The 18,273-nt window shown below is 53.9% G+C and overlaps 1 protein-coding gene across 1 annotated transcript in view; it reads right to left on the reverse strand.

Annotated features, from left to right (window-relative positions):
- The window catches only part of QSOX2 (quiescin sulfhydryl oxidase 2), a 37,094-nt gene that overhangs the window by 15,381 nt on the left and 3,440 nt on the right, over positions 1-18,273 (reverse strand). Inside the window, 5 exon segments of the mRNA XM_014781976.2 lie at positions 1,318-1,463; positions 3,167-3,257; positions 3,404-3,509; positions 4,217-4,265; positions 6,332-6,432. Of these exon segments, the coding sequence (XP_014637462.2) occupies positions 1,318-1,463; positions 3,167-3,257; positions 3,404-3,509; positions 4,217-4,265; positions 6,332-6,432 (493 nt within the window).

Raw genomic sequence — 18,273 nt, forward strand, 5'->3', positions numbered from 1 at the left:
AAATCTCAGTGTGTTCCGGGAAGCCCCGTTGAGTGCCATGGCCGCCTCGGCTACAGGCCTGGGGGCCCCGGTATGCTGGCCAGGTGCTTCGAGCGCCCTAACGAACTTCACCGCAGAGCGTGACACCAGGGGGCCCAGCTCCAGAAACCTCCTTGCTAACCCTGAAGTCGATTTGTTTTTTCCTTTTTTTGTGAGGAAGATCAGCCCTGAGCTAACATCCATGCCAATCCTCCTCTTTTTGCTGAGGAAGACTGGCCCTGGGCTAACATCCATGCCCATCTTCCTCTACTTTATATGTGATGCCTCCACAGCATGGCTTGACAAGCGGCGCATCAGTGCGTGCCCAGGATCCAAACCGGCGAACCCAGGGCCACCAAAGCAGAGTGCGCGTACTTAACCGCTGTGCCAACCGCTGTGCCACTGGGCCGGCCCCTCAGTCTGTGTGTTTTTTTTTTTGGGGGGGGCAGGTCAGCCCTGAGCTAACATCCAATGCCAATCCTCCTCTTTTTGCCGAGGAAGACTGGCCCTGGGCTAACATCTGTGCCCATCTTCCTCTACTTTATATGTGACGCCTCCACAATATGGCTTGACAAGCAGTGCATCGGTGCGCGCCTGGGATCTGAACCTGGGAACCCCAGGCCACCGAAGCGGAGCGCGAGCACTTAACTGCTGCCCCACCGGGCCAGCCCCTCAATCTGTTTTTTAAGAACAGCAATATACCTAAGGAACGGGGCGTGTTTGAGGCTTCAGGGTAGGGCACCCTCAGTGCCCAGTTAAATTTTCCAGAAGCTGAAACAGAATCCTGGGGTGGGAGGAAACTCGTCCTGTCTTCTCACTGCTGTGTCCCCAGCACACGGTGACTCCCCAGAACTGCTGGGTAAACACATGCTGTGTTGGCATGAGGCCTCCAGGCCAGTGGGCTACATGGGGACCACCAGGGCAGGGCAGGCCTTCTCCACTGTAAAGAGATGGGACCAGGGCAGACACCACAGGCTTCAGGACATCGCCTAACCTCCTCATCTGTTATGCTTCCCCCAATCTTAATCCAAGCTGTCTACTTTTTAGTCTGCGCCCCATGCAGAGGCAAACGGCATCCGGACGGTTTCTGTTGGCCTTAGCAAGGAGAGCAGAACGTGAGGGGCCTGGAGCCAGAGCCCATCCGCCCCACCTCTCATTCTGGAGCAAGGGAGGGAGCACACTGGGCTGCCCCGACACACAGACTGGACCAATATCCAGCCCAGGGGAGCCCCACACCTGGAGAGGTTTCCCGGATCCCACCAGGTGTCACAAACACTCCTTGAGCCCAACCACACTTACATGTTAATTAATCCGTGTGACCCATTTGGGTAAATCAAGTAACATGAAGGAACAGAGGTAACACCAAGTTTCTCCAGAAAGGCCTTCTCCACACTCAGTGCTCTCTTCACCACGATGTTCTCATATGGAATCAGGTCCAAAATCACCTGGACAACGAGAAATAACGTCACCTGCTCGGTGGACAGCAGTGTTCTCAGCAACTAGTGTGGTGACAAAGGAGCACGCTTACAGAAACGAGAAATACCATCATTCGGAACAAATCTACATTTGTCTTCTCTATAAGCCAGGCCATCATTTATAGCTTAATTTTTATTGCACTTTAAGGCAAATGAATGAGACACAGGCCATGGGCAGAAACTACAATCTCATGTAGTAGTCGTACAGACTAGCCAAGAAAACGAGTGTCAATGAACTTGATGGTGCTTTTAAGTCAGCACATCCTCCACAAAACCGACAGTCATCAGGCAAGTGCGTTCACTGCCACGTGTCCACGTGGGGCCTCGCCCCAGCCCTGAGCTTCCTCTTGATGCATGTGTCCTGCACCAGGCGGTATGTGCCCTGAACCTGGGAGGCTAACAGCACCCTAGACGGCAGCAGGGCCCTGGTCAGCCAGCTGAAGTACCAGCAGGCTCCAGGCTGGCCGTTCCTTCCCTCAGGACCTGCCCGTCTGGTCCTGTTTAGGCTGAAGGTGCAGTGACGGGGTCTCTGTGGCAGAGGACCCACAGGAGTGGCATCTCAGGAGCTAGACCAGAGTGAAAGACGACCCGCAAACCCCACGTGCGCCACCAAGATAATCAGGCGCAGAACCTGCTTCTCTTGACTTCTCTTAGAAGCAACAGAACCAGCCGTGTCCTGAATAGGGGTGTCTGCTGAAAGTGTGGACCAGGCACCCGGGCACAGCAGCCACTGGGACTCTTGTGAACTTAGAGCCAACCACGCTCAAGCCCGGCTGCAGAGCAGCCTCCTGGGGCCTGTGTGCGTGAGGGCAGCACCCGAGAGCGCAAGTGAGAGAGGCGGCCTTGGGAGAGTGGGAGGGTCATGCGAGAACTCTGCATCCCGATGCTGGTGGCTCCTCTGGTCTCCAATGAGAATCCTGGTCAGCCAGAGAAGGCGGCACGATGTCACCACCAAGCCCAGAGGGTGTGGGGCGACGCAGCGAGATGGTCAGATGGCTAACATCCACGGCCTCCTGCTTATGCACGCATCAACAAAAGGGCCCACGGGAGCACAGTGCCTCCTGCCTTCGCCCCCAGGCTCACGGGTGACGGGGCAAAAGCGGCAGCCAGTGCTGAGGACGCAGTTCCCCGAGGAGCCGTTTCCTCTCGACTCGCAGACGACCTGGGAGTCAGGGAACTCCTCTCATCCGTCCCCATATCTGGTACCGGATTCTACTGAGACTCTGCCAAAGGCAAAGGCTTCAGACCCACACGTGAAATGATAGCAGGACAAAGTTTCATGATAGAAACAACATCTTACAGAAGCTTGGACTCAGCAAAAAGTGGAGAGTTCAGAACACAGCAGAGAAAAAATATTGCTAGCAATGCAGAATAGAAAGCAGCCTCGCGGAGAGCCTCCTGTGTGCTCCCTCTCGGCCCCACGCGGAGGATGAGGGCGCACTCACAGGCCTGTTTCTGCTTTACGCTTGTGGGCGCACCCCCACTCTCAGTCTCCTCTGTACACCAGTGAATTCGCTGAATAGCACGAACTACAATTCCAAGAATTAACGAGAACTAACAAAACACGTGAACACAAGTCAGGTGGAAGCAGCTGCTGCTGCCCAGGAACCTAACTGCAGACCCGACAGGGACCCCATCACGTGGTCAGCTGGGAGAAGATGCAGACACAGTACCTCACGTCCAACGTAGGAGCTGTTGCCTTCAAATAAAACCGCCACGTAACGGCCATCACGGTTGTCAAGGAGGGAAAGAACGTCACTGGGCCTTTTAAGAGGAAAAAAGGCTTTTAGTGCTTTTAAGAACAGTGAGCTGGCCATCGCAGACCAGAATCCACAGCAATTCAGGCAAATCTATATTTTACAAAACTAAATTCACCTTGTAATGTGCCACTTTTTTCGAGAACTACGCACCGAATAGGGTCCAAAGATGGGCAGGCAGGAGGCCTGTTTCTGTCAGTGTGGTTCTGCAGGAAATCGATCATCGTTCGTCTCACCGTTTGCAGCTCTCGGTCGGGCCCTGCGGGGAAGCACGCCACGATCACAGCCGCATCTGCTGTGCTGAGCGCCCACGCCCCGAGGGCCCCAGAGGGCCCAGCACGGGCACACGGCCCCACTCAGGGAACCCCAGCAGGGTGCGCCAACGTCGTCAACAGTGCGCGGTACAGACAGTGGTGGGTTCACACAACAGGAGACGACACGGCCAGGAGGGTGGGAACGCATGGGATTCAGGGACACACGGCGATGGGGATGAATGCCACACCCGGCGTGGAGACAAAGGGGCCAGACAAGCTTCGAGTCCATCTACACTAAGTTCAGGAACAGGCAAACGACCTCTGATGCATGAAGAACAGTTGTCACCCGCAGGCTGACGTCTGTGTACTGGCCACCGGTGGGCTCGTTCCTAAAAATTCACCGGGTGTGCCCGTGTGATGTGGGCACTTCTCCAAATGTTTTTTTCAATAAAAAACTTTACTTAAAAAAAGAAAATTCACCACTGTATTTGCCAAAGAAGGCAAAGCACAGAATAAAAAGTTCTCGGTGAAACTATGAATGCTTGAACTCTTAAAGGAAAGACAGGTAGGACGGTGCTGATGCAAACATGCTGAAGTTGGGGGTGGGGACAGACCACATTGAGTGAGTTTTCTAGTCTCCTGAAACCATTTTTACTGTAATAGGTTTATGAGGTGAATCTAGGAGCATAGAATATAATGCTTATGTCCTTACCTTTAAAATTTTCTCCAGTTGTAAAGTCCTTTGTAAATGCTTTAAAATACTAAGAGGAAAAACACAGAACAAATAAGAAACAGCCTTGCCTGGTGTCTGTGTAAATGTTTAATCTTTAAGCAACAAAATGACCATCATCTTAAAAACAGAGCGTCAGTCCATTTCCTCCAGAAAGGTTAGAGTAACTGATGACGAGCCACGTTTCTATGTGTGTCTGCGATATTCGTGTTTCCCACCAGATTCACGAGTGGGTGGTTAGTACCAATCAGAATTCCGTAATTTACATTTTCTGACTCAACAAGGCTAGAACCACAAGGACGGCGCCCTCCCTGTGCTGGTGCTAAATGCGTCCTGATGGTCAGCTCTCACAACAGGGAGGGCTTCCAGGGAGGACGACAGACCCTCTCAAGGATCTCTGAGCACAACAGGAGGATTGATGTTGAAATTAAAAACTTTCTTCATGGGGCTGGCCCCGTGGCTTAGCGGTTAGGTGTGCGCGCTCTGCTGCTGGCGGCCCGAGTTCGGATCCTGGGGTGCACCGACGCACCGCTTCTCTGGCCATGCTGAGGCCGCGTCCCGCATACAGCAACTAGAAGGCTGTGCAACTATGACATACAACTATCTACTGGGACTTTGGGGGAAAAAAATAAATAAATAAAAATTAAAAAAAAAATCATTAAAAAATAAAAAAAAAAATAAAAACTTTCTTCATGAAAAGACATATTAAAGACAGTTACAAACTGGGTGAAGACTTTCCCAATACTCACGACTGAAAGAAAGGTAAGAGGTGAGAACATGCAAAGGGTTCTGTAAACTATAAGAAAACACAAACAGCCCAAGAGGAAAACAGGCAAACACAAAGAGACATTTCACAGATGGGGTGACACACAGGCCACAGACACAGAAGATGTGGTCACTATCACAGTCAGCAGGGATGGTTCGTGTGCCCTGCGGCCCAGCGGCTGCAGTCCAGGCCCTGCCCACAGGGAACTCCTGCCACGGACACAGGAGACGCGTGTGAGAGTGCTCACGCCGCCAAAGCCTGGGGCAGCCCAGGTGCCCAGCAGGGAGAGGGGACAGGAACCCGAGCTACCGTGACACAAGGGGAGATCACTAGGCAACTAAAACCAACAAGCCACAGCCACACCCAACGGTGCTGGTGGTTCTGTGAGAGAGACGGCCCAGGCTTACACACAGCACAGCACCCTGTGCCTACAGTCAAAACAAAGTAGAACAGGAATACATTCGATGTGATAAAACTCTTGGACAAGTGACGCAGGACTCAAGGGGAGGGTCCCTCTGGTGGGGCTGGGCCACCAGGCAGGTCAGAGTGCGTGGTCTGTGTAGGCGACAGATGCACAGCTGCCTTTGCGACAGTCACGGCCCAGCTCAACAGAGAGTGGGGAGCATGGATGCTGCACCACACGGAGCACAGGATTCCAGGGCTGATGGGGGGACGGGTCGCAGAGCTTCCTAAGGGATGCCTTCCAGAGGCACTGCGTTCTTTCTGAGATGGAAATGTCATCGTGAGGCGCTCGTGTGAAGGCATGTGACCTCACACGAGCACAGACAGACATTCACGTGGTTCTTCCCGACCATCCACGGATCCCTGTTTACCCTCTGCCCCCTGGTGGAAGAAACGGGTACAAACCTTTCTTAGGGGCAGACCCAGCAAGCAGGCCGGTGTCACACCAGCACCGGACGGATCACCACACGTGTGGAGCACCGAGGGGGGCCATTCTCACACAGGCCACACGCGTGGGAGACACAGGGGCATTGAGGCCTTAGACCAGGGCCCCAACAGCACCTCCCGATCGTTCCCACACCCACTGGGTATGCAGGCTGTCACCTTGCTGGCTATAAGTGGGGCTGTGTGCGTGCGTGTACAGTCCCATGGCGACTTACACACCCAACAGGGTGGAATGAAGAAAGTGACCCTTTGCAAACAGAAATTCCTACTAACTTTCAAGAAGCACGCCCAAAATGCTAAAAATGTAGGAATTACATATGTGGTGAATTTCAACTTAAAAGAAGCCCCTCGAGAATTAAGGTGGGCACAGATGGCAAGGCGGTCAGGGGAAGGAGCCTGCCCAGAGAGGGCAGGATGGCGCTCACCCGGAAGGTGGGGTAGAAGTGGATGTCGTAGGCTCGGCACACCTCGTGGTTCTTTTCCTCCGCACAGTCCAGGGCGGCGACTCGGACGGCAGCGGCCCAGTCTGAAACACAGGAGCACGGCCTTCAGCGTGGTGGGCGCTGGGCTGGCCCCCTGCAGCCCCACGCCCCGCAGGCCCCAGCCCAGGCCCGAATCCACGTGGGCCACCAGTCCACACCCCCCTCCAGGTCATCAAGTAAGCCCCTCCACGCACAGGACACCCCTGTGTCAAGGCAGAGAAGAGAACGGAACTTCAGCCAACGAGACGGATGTGTCTCCAGCGCTGATGATAACACGGGGAACTGATTTCTGCTGAACTTGCAAATCGCTCCGCAGCCTCCGAGGCTGCGGTCTCCTAATAAAGCAACCCGCTGACGGATGACAGCGCTGGAACAGCAGGGCTGTCAGCGCCTGCGGCCAGCCCTCGGCAGGGACACCAGGGGAGCACGTGCAGATGAATCGGATGCAGTCTGGCTGCGCAGCCAGAACATCCCCACGCACTCATTCAAATGAGTCCGCACCGGCAGCATCCAACCACTGGTCTCTCAAGTCAAAGACGCTGGTGTGTAACAACACGAGGAAGTGGCTTCTAACACTTTCCCAAGACGCCACCCACAAACCCTCGAACGCTGCTGCCATTCTTGCAAACAGAAAAGGAGCCATTTTAAATATCTGTTTTTTCCCATCTTGAAAGTTTTTAATTATGGAAAATTTCCAACATACGAAAAAAATAGAGATAATAATATAACACCCCCAGGTGTCCCTCATCTCAGTACCAAGAGTGCCCAGCTCACGGTGAACTGGTCTCCCCCAATCACCCCCGAAGAACTGTCCAAGCAGACCTCAGACCATGGTCACTTCTTACTCGCCAGCCTGCGCCTCCAAAGGCGCAGCGCTTCTTTCCCAGCACAAGCACGCCGCCACTGTCACACCAACATGCTCGCCAAGAGCAACAGATGGCCGGTCAGGACTCGAATCTCCCTAACTGTCTCATTTTCACTTAAACAGTTAGTCTGAATTGGTCCAAATAAGGCTGGCTCGTTGCGATGGGCAGACACGTTGGCATTCACTTGTCAAAGAACTCGGGTCCCTTGTCCTGTGGGCTCCGGCTGTCTGGATTTTCTGTAAACTTCTGTACCTAGATCTAGACTTGCGTCTGACTCTTTTGGGAAGATTACTTCCCAGGTGGTGTGGTGTGCTTCCGTCAGGAGGTGGGCGACCTCTGGCTGCCTCCCTGCTTACTGACCGCCCACCTCCGCATTAATTCCTGAAGACAGCAGCCAGACGGTGGCGGCTCATCTCATCCCCGCTTCACTAACGGGCTGGGACGCTTCTGCACAGGGGAACCTTCGCTCACAGTGACCCTGAGGCGCAGTTCATACAGGAGAGGTAAGTGCTAGGCTCATCCCTTTAGTCACCACCAATTTTAAAGGAAGCGTTTCCCCAACATCCTCCAAGGGTGACTAGCGAGGTTTTCTCTTTTCCTGGCTCCTCGCTCGCAGGAGACGGCCTAAGGAAGCAGGATAGACGAGCAGTGTGGTGGCCTTGGAGAGACATGAGCAGCAGAGCACACAGCAGGAGCCAGCAGGCAGGGGAAGGGGGCCACTCCCGGGACCAGGCAAGTGCCAATCACCTTCTTCTGCAGCTAAGTGACTTCTGGGTGGAAGCTGACAACCGTCTGTCACTGAGACATTGAGGAGGCTCTTCACTGCCCTGTGTTCCGACACACCACTGGTCTAAACCAGTAATGGGGCTACAAATCATGTAGAAAGAGTTTTCTCTGAGTACTAGCTATGATCTAAAATTTCAGAGGTTATATTAAAAACATGTCTGGGGGGGCCAGCCCCGTGGCTTAGCGGTTGGGTGCGCATGCTCCGCTGCTAGCAGCCCGGGTTCGGATCCTGGGCGCACGCTGACGCACCGCTTTTCCGGCCGTGCTGGGGCGGCATCCCACATACAGCAGCTGGAAGGATGTGCAACTGTGATATGCAGCTGTCTACTGGGGCTTTGGGGAGAAAGAGGGAAAAAAAATAGGAGGAGGATTGACAATAGATGTTGGCTCAGGGCCCGTCTTCCTTGGCAAAAAGAGGAGGATTGGCATGGATGATAGCTCAGGGGTGATCTTCCTCACACACAAAAACAAACATGTCTGGAAGAAGAGAGAAAATATTGACCATCACTAGATACTGTACAAATATGAAGGGGGGTGTGTGTGTGTGTATGTGTGTGTGTGTATATATACACACCACTTTTGCTTTAAAATGCATGCCTTTCTCCTCTGTAATTATAAAAAATATTTACCAATATTAATATAATGCAAAGGATCAAGTGAAAAAACCCCAAAGCTGTCTTTCACAATCAATGACCACATACTGTTCCACTTACATGGCCTCAGTGAAACCAATTCGTGTCCCGAGGTCACTGTAAAGGGTGGAAAACACAGCCACAGAGCACTCCTGCCTCGCAGGTCACATCCCTCTGGAGTCCCACGTGACACAGAACTGAGGAAGGACAGTTAATGCTCCATCCAGGTGTGCAGCAGATGGCACAGGCGCCAAGTGCTGCGCTTCACAGAGGCACCTTCCACTCGACCGCTCTGGCCGCTCTGCTGGTGGCCTTTCCGAGCCTGTCATCCTAGCTTCTCATCCCATTCATCTTGCCAAAGCGGCTCATTGGTGCCACCCCTTCCTTGGCTCATTAACACATGGCTTCATCATTTACTGGGACTTTCCAAGACACACTTTCATTTCAGGCTTAAAAAAAACACCCCACTGCCCAGAAAGAGTATGTAAGAAAACGAGAAACCGCCCCAAGAGCTGACACTGTGTGTGCACCACGGTCACAGGGAAGTAATCACGCCAGCCCAGAGGCAGAAGAGAACAGAGACGCTCTCTACAGTTGGTTGTCAGAGTGGAACTCAGTCCTACTTTTTTGTTTCTCAGATTTCTCTTAATAAGTATGTGTTATTTATAAAAATAAATGTAAAGACAGTCTAATCTCCAGGGTACTTGTGGAGACCGTGTACGGTGCACCATTCACCGCAGGCCGTGTGTTCTGTTTCTGTTTCCACCTTCCTGGAGGTCCGAGTGCAAGGAGGCCCGGCACAGCACCCGGCCACACAGACGCTGGTGTTCACGACGCTGCAGGTGAAGTGATGCTGGACAAAATCTGACCCCAGCCAGGGCAACCTCTTTTTAATAACCCTCTTGAGTCTAACACAGCACTAGAGAAAGCATGGACGCATTGGTCCCAAAGGTGGCTGGCAGGAATGGCTGTCAGCCCTGTGTTACTGGCTTCGTAACCCCGGATGCAGCACCCCAGGCGCTGTGAGCCCGTTCCAGGAGAACTGCAGGCTCCAGCGGCTCTCCTGCACCTCCACCCCAGGCTTGGCCCGCAGGTCTAGATCAGAGCACGGCCTCGACACTGCCCCCTGTTCCCGGGCCCCAGTTCAGCCACCCCGCCACCATGACTGTCACCCTCAACAGTCACTTTGATGACATGGTCCCTCAGACATGGGCCCAGCTCTCAGCACACAGGATGACGTGCGTGTTTCCCTGGGCGGCAGCCAGCAGCTGGGACTTGCAAACCTCCACCAAACTCACCTCATCACTGACTCTTCGAGCTGCTCTGTCTTTCCTGCTAGACTTCAAATTCCCCGAGGGCCACATATCTGCCAGTTGTTCCCACCTACTGTTCTTCCATGATAAGAAAGGACACATTCAAGTCAAGATTTAACTATGTGATTCTTAAAATCCTATTGGAGGGTGTCCAGCCCTCAGCGAGGCTTGCATATCTGGAGGTGTGTCCTCGGGACCTGTCATCAGCTGCAGCGCTCCCCGACTTGCACTCTCCTCTCTCTCTCTCCCTCACCCCTGAGCCAGGTCCGCGTGCACTCCTACCCCGAGACCTTTGCACCTGTTCTTCCTTGGGCGGAGCACTCCTTCCTCTCACCTGTACTTGGCTGCCTTTTCTAAACACTTTCAACACAAATGTCACCTCCTTGGAGGGCCTTCCCTGACTCCCTACCAGGCACAGTTACAACAGCAAGAAAACCTCCCCACCAGTCTTACTTCCAAAACAGAGTAAGTTTACCAAGTTTTCTTACCAAGTAACCCACCGCAGGAGTCTGCCTGGTGATGGAGGTGGGACATCACGGATGAGGAGCTGAGGAACGTGCACCAGGCTCAGAGTCCGCTGGAGGTTCCAGAGCCTGTCGCCCGCCATCACAGGCACGCAGAGCAGACGCCAGTAACAGTGTGGTCCAGGGAGGCGTGCACTTTCATCAAAGTGTTGTGAGTGTCTAATCAGAATATTCTCCTCCCTTCGTCCACTAGCTCCAAGTGCAGACACTCCCCCTTCCGATGCAGTCCACTCCACCACTGCAGCGCAAACATCCCTCCTCTACACCCTTCGATGGTCACAGATGGAGGAAACCAACCGGTTACTTCATCAAAAGACTTCTTTAAAAAGCCTCTGCATGACACTTTTCCTTCTTAAATATGTGGAAAATCAATTCTTTGGGAAAACAAATTATCCTTGTATTCCCACGGTATTTTGTACCTTCTCTCCTCTAGACCGTGGGCCCTGCCCCAGGCGCAGGAACCGTAACAATCCACACGGTAGCCCCCCCCCAAGGGCAGGAGGCGCCCAGTGTTCACCGGACAGAACGCAATGCAACAGCAGGAGAGCAGTCGCTTCCCACTCACAGCATCATTTCTGACCCAGCCCTGACCGACACGACACCGTCTGCTCTGCGAGGACTGTCATCATCACCTCCTTGCATCTTGCTCAGGACTCAATGTTGTAAAAGCACTCTGACCACCGTTATCCCACTTAAGCTTTACATCCAAGCCTGGGATGTGACTGTCACTGTTCCTACTTTACAGCTGAGGAAACTAGGCCCCAAGTCCCCACAGGACAATTGAGGAGGGACTCAGCGTTCTGCCTCCCTAGCCCTGCCCGCCCCGCTCCCCAGCCACAACGAGCCATCCGCCCTTGAGCAGTGCCATCCCTTGACTCCCAGACAGCAACCAGGGAGGCAGAAGAAACGGCCAGGTGGGCAGCCTTCCTCTCCCCCGACGCCCTCTGTTCCTCATTCACTCATGATCCATTAACCTAAGAAATGCTTTCCTCACTGACCTCCGTGCAGGGTGGCCCACACGTAACTGGCAGATCACACTTTCCCAGCTCAGTGTTGACAACACACCAGCCTAGTGGAATGGTGGGAAATTCTTTTCAGCCTGACAAAGGAGACGCTTGGGTGGGGAAAGAGGAGAAGGAGCCGAGCCAGGCCACGACGGGCTTTGCTGGGGTGGGCACCAGCTCACACCAGCACCCTGGGAGCCCTCCTGGGAGGGAGCTGGTGTGCACCCGCCACTCCTTCTTGTGGACAGGCAGCAGCAAGCTGGAACTGGGCCACCGCCCTGAACGGACCTGGATGGCTCCCTGCGGTCTCAGAAGCAAGGCCAGTCTCAACCAGCTACACAGTCTGGATGAGCCCCCGGCCCCTTCTGGTCCTCCAGCCTCACTATGCCCCACCCCTACCCTGCCCCCGACAGCCACACTGCACATCCTTCCAGTTTCTTATTAGGTCACATCCTGGCATCTCTTGGCTTCTGCCTGGACCCCACCCCTGCCCCCTTTACTGAGCTCACTCCCATTTGCCCTCCAGGGTCTCTGTCTAAACGCCACTTCCTCCGGGAGTCTTTCCCGACTGGTCTAGCTCAGTGCCCACGGAGTGGCCCGGGCCGGCCTAGCACCAGCAGGCCCATCCTTGCAGCAGACAGACGGCAGGCAGTGCCCGAAGACGCAAGGACACAGGTCTGCAGGCAGAGGGTCCAGCCACTTGAAGGTTTTGAGAATCCGGGCAACCAGTCAGTCTTTTTGTGCCTCGGTTGCCCACCTGTCAAACGGAGATGCCAGATAACATCTTCCTCCTCAGGGCACTGTGAGGAGCAAGCAGGCTTGCGGCAAGCAGGTAAGTGTCTGCTGCTAGAACGTGTCCTGAGCGCCATCACAGCCAGCTCTGGCTGGCAGAGCAGCGGGAACACGCTCACTCAGACTGATGGCAAACTCACGGTGACCCCGGGAACTGCTGTCCTATTGGACAGCGATCACTGACCAGAGCCCAGAGGAAGGAAAGAGGAGGGAAGACAACTCCAGGCAGAGCCCAGCAAGGTGGGAGGGAGGGTGGCCGCTCCAGCACCTCCCGAGTTAGCGGGCTGGGCCAGTCCCTGCGAGGCTGCAGACCTCGGGAGGGATTCTGTTCTTTGTCCCAAGAGCCACGGCAGCCACTGAGAACTCAGAAACCTCCGTGTGGCGGTGACTCCTGCAGAGTGGCTGCCACCCTCCTCAGTGCCAATGACACGCAGGCAGCCTCCCACGGGGCTCTGGCAGCTACAGAGAACAAGGGCGAGACGGCTCCTCTCCACGTCAGTCCCCTGCCCAACAAGCAGATCCTGGGCAGAGAGAAAGGCCCTCACCCCACCCGCACCCCACAGTCCTTCCCTGATACTAACGTCTCAACCACTACTCTCTGGCCATGGAGATTTTGGAGGAACCAGGCACAGATCACCAGTAGAACAGGAACCTTCTGCCTCATCTGAAGACCCTGGGGTTCAGGGCAGGGTGGAGGGTGGCTGACCCATTGCCTGTCAACCCCCTGACCTCTCCCCACGCTCCAGCCCAGAGTGGAGCATCACCCGGCTACATGCACCTCTATTCAGCTGTCCCAGGCATCCCTCTCGAAACTCAACAGAAAGAGGACTCTTGATCCTCCACCTCCTGCCCTGCACCCACCCCCGCCCCCCAGAAGCGGGGAGCCAGCTCTCCTCCTGAGGCGCCAGCCCAGAGGGACTGGCTGCCTTCCCAGATGCAAGGGGAAGAGGGGAGGCCTGGCTCCGAGGAAATGGATGGTTTTGGCTCAGATGCCTCTATGCAGAGGAAGCGGAGACGGTGCAAACTGTAGTACCCAACTCTGGTTGTTCAGCCTCTGAAGCGCCTTGAACCTTCCCAGGTGTCCAGCAGGTGGACCTTGCCCTTTGAAATAGGGCACAACTGCTGGCGGCTTAAAAATGAAAAAGGAAAACCTCGGTTTTCCCCAGGTTTTAACCAATTGCCTATTCCCATCACGTGGTGAAAAGAGCCACAGTTGCAGTGTGACCCAAAAAGCAGCAGACTGGGCAAGGCCGCCTGCGGGGTGTCGCAGGGAGACCCACACCAGGCTCGTCTGCACCGATGCCTCTGCTCAGGAAAACACTGGCAAACGCATCGCTGTGAGGGTTCCACACTGAGTCCACCCTAAGCCAGCGTCAGGCATGATTTCCAAAAAGCTCATGTCACAACTTGGACACACACAGACGGCACAGGAGTCACTGAACTGCTCACAAAAGGACCCGTCAGGGGTGCGAGGGGATTGTGGGAGATCAAGATTTGGCCACCCTGAAATATATCTCTTTACCTTGATTGTTTTCTCTGACGGACATTTGACCTCCCCCACTACCTGCCTAAAGAATTTGACATGGTGACTCCTTCCTGGAACAGATCTTCCATCTGATGGCTGTAATATAATGTAAAATAGATGTTACAATAGAAAAGGCACCAACAAGCCCATCTTATCGGAAGTTCTGTCTCTCTGGCCACATACTCTGGATGGCCCTGCGAGGAGTTGCCAGACAAACATTTACATTTATAAGGGAAATCTCCATTTGTAAAGGTATCTCCCTCTCTGTATTGGGAAGAGGGGGGATGATCTCCTTTCTAGAAACTTATCAATGTGGAAAGTGAGGCCTTAAATCTGCATAATAACCTTACTCTTGTTTACTGTGCTTTAGTGGTAATCTCCTGTAACTAACTCCCCCCACCCCCAACATCCTCCTTTGTGTTTGGCTGAACATGGTATTTAAGACGAGAATTTCTGCTATTGTGTTGAGAAAGGCAGTGTCCCTGGTTTCTCCCATATATACATGTTATTAAACTTGGTGTTATTTTCTCCTGCTAACCTGTCTTGTTAATTATTTGGCCAGCCATAAGAACCTTAAGGGAAGGGGCAGAGGGGGATTCTCCCTCTTCCCCCACAGGATCGAGCACGTGGCCCGCCGGAAACGGCCCGGCCAGGAGACAAGCTGGCCAGGGCCCCCAAGGGCAAGAAAACCCTCACCTTTGGGGCTCCCTGTTCTCCTGGACAGAAGTTGTTTGTATCTCCACCAGATAAGGTCTGTGAGCTAACGTGCAACCTCAGAGTCTGAGCCCTTAGTTAACATTATTAAGTAAAATCAAACATAGGCCCCAGAAAATCAGCCCTCTGGGAGCCTGTGAAATGACGCCCCAATATGACACTGAGATGACATGCGACCCACTTTTTTTGTCCTATTTCCCAGTTTTAAATAATGTTTCCTGGGCCGGCCCCGTGGCTTAGCGGTTTAAGTGCACGCACTCCGCTACTGGTGGCCCGGGTTCGGATCCCGGGCGCACACCGACGCACTGCTTCTCCGGCCATGCTGAGGCTGCATCCCACATACAGCAACTAGAAGGCTGTGCAACTATGACATACAACTATCTACCGGGGTTTTGGGGGGAAAAAAAAAGGAGGATTGGCAATAGATGTTAGCTCAGAGCCAGTCTTCCTCAGCAAAAAGAGGAGGATTAGCATGATGTTAGCTCAGGGCTGATCTTCCTCACAAAAAATAAATAAATAAATACATACATACAACTGTTTAATAAATAAATAAATAATGTTTCCTACAGCAGGACGTAGACAAAAACCAGCAGGCACTGGGAAGTGACTGGCCAAGGGCAAGGTCATCAGCTGTGCCCTGGAAACACATGTGACTGCGACACTACAGACCCCACATTCAGCTCCAGGAGAGACACTTCTGCGGGAGGTGACACTTCACCTGGCAAACTCTGGCCAAAAACAATCCATCCAAAGATAATTCTACCTGGAAGGCAGTCTTTCCTTCTGTTCACAAACTTGAAGGTCAACCCCAAACCCCTGAACTTGCTCTAGGAAGACAACCTCCTCATTCTCTCCTTCCTCCACCCAGCTGCCATCCCCCCACCCCCGCCTGAAGTCCACCAGCTGCCTCACAGGGCCAGCTGCAGCAGTGGGAGCCACCTCACCTCTCCCTCAGCGTCCCCGTCACGGCCCCTGCTGGTTTCTGGCCCTCAGTTCTCCAGGGAGCACCACAGATTTTTTACACAGAAACCAGATGACAGGACTCCCTGATTAAAACCGCGCTTCTTTCCTGCTGTTCAGGAAGAGCATGGTTTACCCAGCCTGTAAGCCTGGGGCCGCCCACTTCCGCACGCTGCCCGACCCAGCAGAACCTCCCCGATTCGCCACCCTGGAGCCAGTCCCCTGGACTCCACACAGTCCTGCCTGTCTTGGGGCTTTGCACTAGCTGTCCCCTCCATGTGGCATGCCCCTCCCTCAGCTGCCCGGCCTCATCTTCTGAGTCTCAAACGCTGCCCTCCGAGGCCTTCCTCCATTGCCCTGTGCCAGTCCAGTCATCCTGTTTATTTTCGTAGGATGGATCACTTGCAATTCACCTATCCATTTGGTCTCCTTTTCTGCTCACTGTCTGTTCTTCCCCCTGAAGTCCAGGCTCCACTCAGACAGGCACCTACCAGGGTGCTTGGGCAGGGAAGCACGCTGGACATGTTCCAAAACATGCAGGAATTAGCGCAGAGCAGACACCAAATTCCACTTTTGCAGGGAGCACCCTAACCGGAGGGGACAGTGCTGTGCGCCAGGGTGCAGAGGCCGCAACCTGCCCTGGCTTCTCAGGATTCCTGAGAAGCAGCAAGTCGGTCTGCAGAGCTCCACTCCAGCCACAAGGCGGCCCACTCGCACCCAGGCTGGCCGTACTGTTCGAGGGGCACGCCGAACTTCAGGAGGCCTGGTCTGTCTCTGGAAGACGGCCTCCCTGTGCAAGGAAGGGAGGCTCATGAGGGAAGCAGATGAAGGAGAATTTCGGTTACAGAGGCGCCAGAAGTCACTGTAAGTATCCGGCAGATGGACAGCATTCACAGCCACACAATAGAGAGACAGTCTATTTTATCAAATAAAATGCAGACCGTTTCAAAGGTTTAGCTTCAGGGTATCGCCTCATTCAACTTGTCCCCTCCCCTCCGCCTGCCTTGCCCACCTGTCTGGATCCCACCAGACAAAGGAGAGAAACGCTCAAAACCGAATGCAGACAGCCTGCCTCCGGACATCAGGCCACTCCCAACCACACCCGGGGAAAGAGCACCAGCTGGGAGGCACGTGAGGCCCACCTGCCAGGGGCACCCACAGGAAGAAGGCAAGCCACACGCTCACGAGCCTGCCTATTTTTAGTACCACAGGCTTAAAAAATACTTGTGAAATAATTAAGCTTTTATATGCAGTAGAATAAAAATTATTTCAAGTTTACTTAAGTAACTATATTACTTAACCTAACAAGATTAAACCTTATACCATTACTTGTCAAGTTCTAATAAAAAAGTCTATAAAAGTCTGATTTATGGTCAAGCATCAATTAGTTCTAGAAAATGATCACAGTACAGATTAATTAATCTCCTAGGTTTTAAAGAATGCAGCTGGAGTGTGGTTTGTAAGGCAGAGAGCTCCATCGTGGCTTCCTCACCCTTGTGAGAAGTCAGGGCCACGTTGGAGTTTCCAATCCCACATTCTCTCCTCTGGTGTAGGCCCCTTCCTGGCTGAGCAGAGGTCTTTTTAGATAAGCTCCAAGTTCAAGCCACAAGCTTGGGATATATAGGCCTGGGTAGAAATTCAGCCCACATACTAACAAGTGGAGGCTGCTGCCACCAGTTATCCAGTCACCCGGAGTTGGCTTGAGAGTCCAGGTGCTCTATCTCAGCTACACCTTGGAGTCGAGGGCGGGGATGGGGTCTCAGTGGTCCTTTCATCCTCGGTCTTCGGCCCCGTGTGGTCAAAGTAACACTGTACATAGGCTGGCAGGCATTCTAGAGCGCTAAGGGTAAACGGCAACTCCCGGGATGCTCATCATCTCTCACTGGTTCAATACCGAAGCATCACAGCAGTGTGGCATGAGAAAGGAAAACCTTTCGAGAACCTAAGTCCCCCAACTCATCTTCAGAGCCAAGGCGGGGCCGGCAGCATTTACGACCTGCGTTCCTCCCCTCAGTGTCACCGAGCTCCATGTGCAGTGGTGCTCCTCTGGACGCGGTCCTAATGAAGCCTGGGTCTCACAGGTGTGTCTCAGTGGGCCAACCACAGCTACCCGGGAGGAGGCACGACAGGCTTTTCTGGCCCATAGCGGGAGGATGCCACGCTGCCTGCCTCTCAGCTTCCCTTTCCGCCCTCTCCGAGACCCCTCCAGAGCCCAGGTGAGCCCCAAGCAGCCCTCCTGGGGCTCTCTGCTTCGCCACACCCCTGCAGGCCTGCTCAGCCATCACTTCCGTTGCCATCAGCAGCCTCCCCCCTCAGTCCCCTCTTCCTTCTTCCCGTAGGGAACACCAAGTGGTCTAGTTCATCTCCAAGAAACCTGTGACCCGGCCAAGTAGACAGGAGACCGACCAGGTGGTGAATGAAGAGCTCAGTGAAAGGCAAGACTGCCGACACCGTGCAGCGGAAGAACTAAGCGGCCATCTTTGCCCATAAGCTGGGCCCCCGACAGTCTTTGGCAGACACAGGGGGTGAGCCGTCGGGGTTCCGGAGTCACCCAGCCTGTCACTCTGCTGTGTGACCGTAAGTGGATGACTCAGTCTGACTCGGCCTCAGGTGTCACCATCTGTGACCTGAGTGCACCAACCCCCCCCCCTTGCAGGACTGCAGGACTGCAGGGCGGGGGAGAGAAGACGCGTGTTGTGTGTGACTGCCACCAAGTCTCGAGTTCCCCTTCACATCTCTCATCTAGAATTCTGAGGCCAATTACACAAC

This window comes from Ceratotherium simum, chromosome 29 (assembly GCF_057802395.1).
Source record: "Ceratotherium simum simum isolate JZ-2026a chromosome 29, ASM5780239v1, whole genome shotgun sequence".
In the NCBI taxonomy this organism is placed as follows: Eukaryota; Metazoa; Chordata; class Mammalia; order Perissodactyla; family Rhinocerotidae; genus Ceratotherium; species Ceratotherium simum.